The sequence below is a fragment of the Coenobita brevimanus genome, chromosome 97 (genome assembly GCF_032717465.1).
Source record: "Coenobita brevimanus isolate Jiangsu-jjx chromosome 97, ASM3271746v2, whole genome shotgun sequence".
Taxonomy (NCBI): Eukaryota; Metazoa; Arthropoda; class Malacostraca; order Decapoda; family Coenobitidae; genus Coenobita; species Coenobita brevimanus.
In genome coordinates, this window is record NC_137050.1 from 317,106 (window position 1) to 325,366 (window position 8,261).

Genomic DNA, 8,261 nt, shown 5'->3' on the forward strand with positions numbered 1-8,261 from the left:
GAGAGGGTGAGTTGAGAAAGGACAGCCTGATGGGGGGCGACGGGGTGATTTGGGGGCGTTTTGTTTGTGGCCACCCCTTCCGAGATCAAGACGTCTGGCTGTAGGTAAAGATATAGTTCTTTGGAGGTTAAGGGTCAGTGATTTTGTGTGCTGAATTTTGTTTCTGATGTGTTTTGGTAGAATTTGCCAGTGTAAAGAAAAAGGGTCCAAACTAACGGTTATTGGAGATTGGCTTTACTGTGAGCTTTCCCAGCGGAATGTGGAAAATGTGCCTAAGTGTGGAGGGTGAGAGAGTGGAAGAGAACAAAAAGGGGGTTACTGGAAGGCTTATTGGATCTGTGGAGGCTAGTAGAAGGGAAGAGGATCCTTATCTGGGGATCGTGAAAGATGAAAGTGGATAAATATGCCGAGGAAGATTATTGTTTTTCTTTTGCGATCCACTGTATTGTTCTTTAAAACCTCTGTTCTCTGGTTATTCGACTGGCTTGGTTAGAATACGTGAATCCTTCAGACTGCGAGACAATATTTAACTTTGAAATATTCATCTCCTAAGAAAGGACTGCAGAATCTTTATACGTTTTAATCCTCGTGCGCTGTTGTATGCCCCAAAATTATTCGTGATTTTTAATAAGTTGTTTCAATGTTCTCCTATGCTAATCCCCTCAGTCTCATGACGTATATTGTATTTTATTTTTGCAGCCATCTGACGATTTTTTTTTCTTTCGTAAGACTCCAGTCAGTGAAGAACTGGAGCTTTCTCCTCCTCTTTCTGTCATCCCACATGAGTCATAGCTTGATCCATTTAGACTAAGTGCCTCCATTCGTTCAGTATGGGGAAAAAATGTATGTTACTGGGTACACAAACCACGTGGTATTTTTCAGGATGTTGGGAGTGGTAGTTTTCATACGTTTGTTCAGTACCCTTTTCACCCATCTCTTCTTTATTTATTTATTTATTTTTTGAATGGTGTCGTATAATTGACTTTGGCTCTGAATTCATGATAGTTCCTTAATTTGTTCTACCTGGTTTACATTCTGAGACTGTCCGATACAAACGAGTTGTTTTTGTTGTGACCCCAGACTCATCTCTAATGCATACTTGGTGAACTGGAGGCCGAAGTTCCTGTGGTCCACCATCCTCCTGTGGGGGGATAGGGCGAATTTTGTATATCAAGTTGGCAAGTTTTATCGGTGCTATGGCGTAAAGGCGTTCTTCTCCAGAACCACAAATATGTGCGCTGTTTATATATATCTGTACATGAATCCCCATATAAATGAATACAGTTTAGCTACAGTTTTTATCTAGGGCATAACATAATACATATAAACGTTAAAATACATTCACATATGAACAGAGGACAGTTAAACCAAGTATTGACACACTCATATCAAGCATGCATTACACTCTTTTGCCAGCAGTCCACGTTAACACATCACACAGACATGGACGCCAACCCACTGAATCATTTATGTGTATCTGCATTCACTCGCTCACTGTGAAATTTTGACTACTGGTACTGTGTTTTTAGTCCCTTGCAGTACCGTGACGCGTTTTATATATATATATATATATATATATATATATATATATATATATATATATATATATATATATATATATATATATATATATATATATAAGTGAATTTTGTGTAACCGATGATTTCATGAAATCCAATGGGAATTCGTGAAATGAGTTTAAATTAGGATGGGTTAATTATGGTTAGATTAATTTAGGCTGCGGTTAGGATAGGATGGGATAATCTAGGTTAAGTTTAGGTTAGGTTAAGCTAGGTTAGTTAGGTTAATTTAGATGAATGCTGAGTTATGTTAAGTGTTAATCTAAATTAACTTTACCTAACCTGACCAAACTAATCTGGCCTGACCTACTCTAACCTACCCTAAACTTAACCTAGATTATCCCAGCCCAACCTAATCGCAGCCAGAATTAACCTAATCATAATTAACCCATTCTGCCTTAAACTCATTCCACGAATTCCCCTTGGATTTCATGAAATCATTGGTTACACAAATTCCTTGCAACATATATTTGTAATGTCGCGGTACTATTTTTTTTTCCGGACTATTGTGAAATTCTAATTATCGTATCTTGTATTTTGTTCTTGCTATTTCCGTTGAGTTTTATTTAGTTTAGGACATGCATTCTAAACCGGAGGGATTAGATACTGCCTTCATTACCCCTTCAGAACGAGAGATACAAGCTGAATAAAATTTTCTGTTGTAGAGGTAACGTAAATCAAAACATTCACACACACACACACACACACACACACACACACACACACACACACACACACACACACACACACACACAACCATTTACAAGTCCTCCACACCTCTTGCACTTTGATATTTGGCGTTGCAAGGGGCCTTTCAACTTGCAGTGCGAGGCACTATATTATGCAAAGTTACAAACACGAGGTATTGTTGTAAAGGAATCTGGGAGACGGCTATCCCTAATGTTTAGGCTGGTTTGGTTTGAATAGGTTAGATTAGGTTTGGTTAGCTTTGGCTAGGTTTGATTAGGTTAGATTAGATTAGGGTACTTTAGGTTAGAAGAGATCGTTGCGTTAGATTATGTTATGATAGACTGTGTTAGCTCAAGATTAATTAGTTTAAATTTAGTAAAGTTAGGATAAGCACTGTGTGCAGAGTTACTCACAGAATGAATTATTGTTATAAAACGATCATAGGAACAACGGTAACATTTACATATGTTTATTATGAAAGTAATGCTAAATTCTACCGAGTGATATCACACGTCATGGACAGAAGACATACACACGGAAATCTTAAGTGAAAACAGTAAGGGTACAAGAAGAAGAAGTAGGCATAGGAGGAGGAGGAGGAAGAGGAAGTGAAAATAAACCTGAAAGAGTGAGTGAAAGAGAAAGAGAAAGAAAATTAATCTTAAATCTTTCTCGCTTCGCCTAGCAAATATCAGGTTAGATTAAAGGCTAACACAGTGAGCCAGTCTCGAGCGAAAGCAATATCTTTCTGGAATGCTTGCCTCATTTCAGATCCATTGTAGGCAAATTTGTTTTCATAAATTGGCAGAAAGAGTGGGCACAGTACCTCTGACTTATTTTTTATTCCAGCTGCTGTATTCTTTTCACTATAATGGCCTAAAATTACTGGATGTCCATCTTGGATTTTAAGTTGTCATCCATTCATCCATCCATTCATCATTCAGTCGTTTTTTGCCCCGTCAGGAGTGTAAGGGCAAGGCTGCTCAGTTACGATACATAAGGCAAATTTAACAAGTTTCTGTCGCCCTTGAATGACTTTATATGAACAATAAACCCCAACCATTTCTCGGATGTAAACCCTTGTGGATCTCATGCGGATACAGCACCTTAACCCACCAGACCACCAGGCGTCATTTGGTTACTACTGAAAATCACAGTAGATAACCTTGGTTATAGGAAAATATTTCACGTTTCACTCAGATTAGAGTCTCCTGAAGGCAGCATTGCGTTGAGTGGTTGATTGGTGTTCCCACATACGACGAAACACACATAAAAAGAACGAAAACACACACACACACACACACACACACACACACACACACACACACACACACACACACACACACACACACACACACACAAACGCAGTCAACCAATCAGGCCTTTCTGGAAAAAGCTCGGTCGGACCTTCTCAAGGCAGGTTCAGAAGAGATCAGTGTCAATATTTACCTGCGCTCGCGCGTGCGTGTGTGTGTGGGTGGGTGGGTGGGTGTGGACTTTGCTATCAAGTTGTATATGTGCCTGTCTGATTGATTGATAGTTAGGTTTGTTTTGTTTTATGTAACCCTGTCCGTTTTTCCATGGTTTTGTGTGTGTGTGTGTGTGTGTGTGTGTGTGTGTGTGGAGAGAGAGAGAGAGAGAGAGAGACGTATCCACTTTCTCCACCCACGTTTCCTCTTTTCCCCATTGTTTCTATTATTCTTTTTTTTTTCTTTGTTTTTTGAACCCCAAGCGTTCCATGTTTTCTCTCACAGCTCAGTAAAAATATCTACGTAGGATTTCTTTGTAAGCCTGAAATGTGGGAAGGATAAGAAAGATAGACAATCGTTTATCCCCCCCTCCTTTCTCTCTCTCTCTCTCTCTCTCTCTCTCTCTCTCTCTCTCTCTCATTTCTTTTATCTCTATACAAATCTTATATATATATTTAACACCTTTGTAGCCGTAGTTTCCTTCATTTCAGATCTGCAATATTTAAACTAACCGAAACACAAACATGTCCATCCTCATTCTTGTTCAACATCTTTGCCTTCCACTACCCGCTTACCCTCCCCACACTTGTTCTCGATCTTACTCTCCCTCTTCTTCCAACTCTGCTACACTCTATTACTCAGTCACCCACCCTTTATTCGCTCCTACACTGCCGAACTACGTCCGAGTGTTTCCCTTTACCACAGTTCTCACAAATAAGTCCGTTTTGTTCTTGATCAGCTACTTCTCCTTCCATCACCCCCTTCCCTCCCAATACTGTTCTTTTTCTACCTCACCCTGTCCTTCCATCTCTCGTACTGTCCCTTACCCAATCTCGCACAGTCCTCTCGCTCCACACGGCCGAACCACTTCAATGTATTTCTCCACAATTACTCACAAATTCCTCTGTCCTTATTGCTGGACTGTTACTACTTCTCCTCCTCGCTTGACCATCGTCACCTCCACGCAATTTTTTTCTCTCTTGGTTTTCCTCTCCCTCGTCCGCCAACTCTTCTAAACCCTCGTACCCTATTTTCCACTGTCCTTTCGCTTCGCACGGCTAAATCACTTCAAAGAATTTCCCTTAACCAGATTACTCACAAATATGTCCATCTTTATTCTTGACCTGCTTCTTTTCCTTCCACCGCGTCGTCACTCTCATATACTGGTCCTGATATACCCCCTTTCTAACAAAATCTCCTACTCTCCCCACAAACACTTGTACTCTCCCATACCCAGTCTCCCACTCTCCATTCGCTTCGAACCACCTCTTTAGTGTTTCTCCTCACCACGTTTCCCACGTACACCCATTTGCCCCTCCACGTCAGTTCCCAGGCACTGCCGTGGCAGTTTGTTTCAGCTGTCCTCACTCTCGATTTCGATCTTTCTGTTTTTGTGCACGCTTTAAATCCTTTCAGCGTGAGAAAGTTTCTTCTACAGTTTTTTACTCCTGTTGTTCTATGAACCGTACCCCGCCCAGAGGTTTTAGGTGATGATGATAATGATGCTGATGCTGATGATACCACACAATTTTATTCATGTTACGAAAGAATCCTAGGAGGATGTATCGAACCCTATCATTTTCCCTTGGACCGAAGAAAGCCGAATGATGAAAATTGAGTGAAAAAATGACATAATTTTTGTTATCTCTATTTAATGTTGCTCGTTAGTGATGGATGGAGTGCAGTGTCGTGGAAAACTTCCTTTATTCAAGTACTTCCCATTGTTATTTATTGCTAATGCTCTCAGTCTTATCACCTTCTTACTAACCTATAATGTGTTGTCTTCACTCCAACCCGGACCTTCACCTACCAGCCCTTCACATGTCGTAATAGCAGTGTATCATCGGCAATAAGGAGAGCTGAATATCCCCGCTAATTGCCTTCTTCCTCCTGTACCATTAACACTTCGCGTTCAGTTTTCTTTTGACTCTGCTCCCCTGATTTACTAAGTAGTCCTTCCTTACTTCTGTTGTATCATCAGTTTACTTCTCTCTCTCTCTCTCTCTCTCTTTCTCTCACACACACACACACACACACACACACACACACACACACACACACACACGCACGCACGCACGCACACGCACACACACACACACACACACACACACACACACACACACACACACACACACACACACACACACACACACACACACACACACACACACACACACACACACACACACACACACACACACACACACACACACATGTTCATTTCTCGAGTAGGGCACCAATTTTTTCCACCATATTTGTTTTACCTTCCAATAACATTTTTCTGTAAGCGACATTACGGGGTCGGGGACTGAAGCTGGTTCTTTCTTCAACCCTCCACTTTGATATGGTAGACAGTCCCGGATTTTGCTATTTTCATAGATCTTGGGTGTTCATTCCCAGGCCTAATATTCTCAGATAATGATAATAATAGTAATAGTAATAATAATAACATCAACAACAATAACAAAACCGTTGTCACAGTTCACTGAATAAAACGTTTCTCTTAATGTCACCGTGAGGTTGTCGGGTACGGGTCGTCAGCCGTGAAAATATTTGAGTCTTAAAAATATTTAAGCCTTAAAAATATATGATGGAAGTGGGAAAAGGCCTATGTGGTGCTTATTTTTCCAAGAAGTGCTGTGAATGACTTGTGAAGTATTTTTTGACTTTGATAATATTGCTCTTATATATATTTTTTTAAACAGAAAAGGGAGGTTGAGTCGAGAGCTACGGTAGGTGAGTTATAGGCATATGTAGAAAAGGAGTAGGATAAAGAGGGTGCATAATGCATAAGAGAGAGAGAGAGAGGGAGAGAGAGACAGAGACAGAGACAGAAAGAGAAGGTCGTGCAGAAGGAAGGCAGACCTGAAGCAAGCTGGATGACAGGGAATGACAAGGTGAGGCAGGGTGGAAAGCAGACAGGGTAGATGGAAGAGAGGTGGAGGGAGAAAAGCGGAAGAGAGATGAATGAAGAAGAGAAGAAAAGCGATGAAAAAAGGAAGGGAGAGAGGTAGAGGAGAAAGGAGGAAGAAGGGTAGAGGAGAAAAGGAGGAAGAGAGGTAGAGGGAGACAGGAGGGAAAGACGCAAAGGAAGAAGTAGGAAGGGAAATAGGGAAGAGGAGAGACACGAAAGGACGAAGGGTGGATGAAGCATGATTAGAAGTAGGCAGAGAGGAGAAAAAGGGAGGCAGGGGAGAGGGGGAGGAAGTGGGAAAAAGGGAGGCAAGGGAGGGAGGGAGGAAAGGAGAGAAAGGTAGATAAAGTAGGGAGTGAACCTGGCGGAGAAAGAGAGTTACGTAAAGGAGGGAGAGGGAGAGAAAAGGAGGCAGTGGAGGGATGGAGGGAACCAGGGAAAGAAAGAGAGGCAGGGGAGAGAGGACGGCGGAAGTGGTAAGGCAGGGAGAGAGGATGGCGGAAGTGGTGAGGCAGGGAGAGAGGCTGGAAAAGGAGAAGGCAGAAAGGAAGGTAGGAGAGAGTGACAAACAGCAGAAACAGCCGGAAGGGATCCGGGTAGAAAGAGAGAGAGCGGGGAGACAGTGTTCAAAGGAGAGAGAGAGAGAGAGAGAGAGAGCACGGTGGACTGAACAATACCCCTCAGTAAAGTGCCATGAGGCGTGTAGGCAGAGAGGAGCACAAAGGAAAACATTCTGTGACAGTATTGGTTCCCCGGGATGCTATTCATTCTATAAAAATATCGGCGAAATATTACAGGATAGGATGTGGAAAACATATTCTTTATTTCAGACAATCATAATCTGCCGATAAGAGCACAAGTTTTTCATCCTGAGGATATCATTGTAAATGGTGCTATTGTTAGCAATTAGAATCGAGAACTTATATTTTTGCGACCGCCAGATGCCTATATTAAGCTAAGAAGAGCCCCATCTTTAGTGAAGAGGCTATCCAAATTTAGAAATGTCTTTCTTAAGGTAAATAGAATCATTTAGTGGTGGGAAATATAGATTTAAAAAAAAGGGAGAGGGGAGAAAAAAAAAGATATCATGAGAGTAAGTTGATCATCAGCTTCTTGCGCAAGAGAAGCACGAAGCAGACGGGCTAGACGTGTGCCTGATGATTGCACGTGTATCAGTAAGGCAGATAATTAAGTTCTGCTAGGTCCAACTCTTTCGCTAGAACACAACCCGCAGTATTTGATGTTACATCCAGGTCCCCAAGTTTGCTGCAGAGTGAACAGGTAGTAGTTGTTGTAGCAGGTTCAGCTGAAAACGTGAACCTGGTGGACTACAGGCTGAAGTTGCCCTCCTGCGATCTACCGCCATCTGTGCAGGGGGATGGGGAATGAGTTGAGATACATTTATGTAACTAAACTAGGGAGTTGCCCAACCATATCGGTGTCACCGCGAGAAGGCGTCCCTCACCAGCACAAGGTACAAGAGGGAAGCAAACTTCGCCCAACAATATAACGGGTCTTAGAATTAAACTCTGGTTCTTCCAGTTGCAAACTTTATACACTGTCCATGATGCACCCCGGTCTCCGTTCTTCAGAAGCAACAGATGGCCA

General features: G+C 41.9%; 1 protein-coding gene across 1 annotated transcript in view; it reads right to left on the bottom strand.

Annotated features, from left to right (window-relative positions):
* Positions 1-4,277, bottom strand: part of LOC145413756 (guanylate cyclase 32E-like) — a 196,190-nt gene extending 191,913 nt beyond the window's left edge. Inside the window, exons 1-2 of the mRNA XM_080283413.1 lie at positions 4,252-4,277; positions 1,024-1,141 (exon numbers count right to left, since the gene is read on the bottom strand). Of these exons, the coding sequence (XP_080139539.1) occupies positions 1,024-1,141; positions 4,252-4,277 (144 nt within the window). The remainder of the gene's footprint in view (positions 1-1,023; positions 1,142-4,251) is intronic.
* Positions 4,278-8,261: the final 3,984 nt, after the last annotated feature.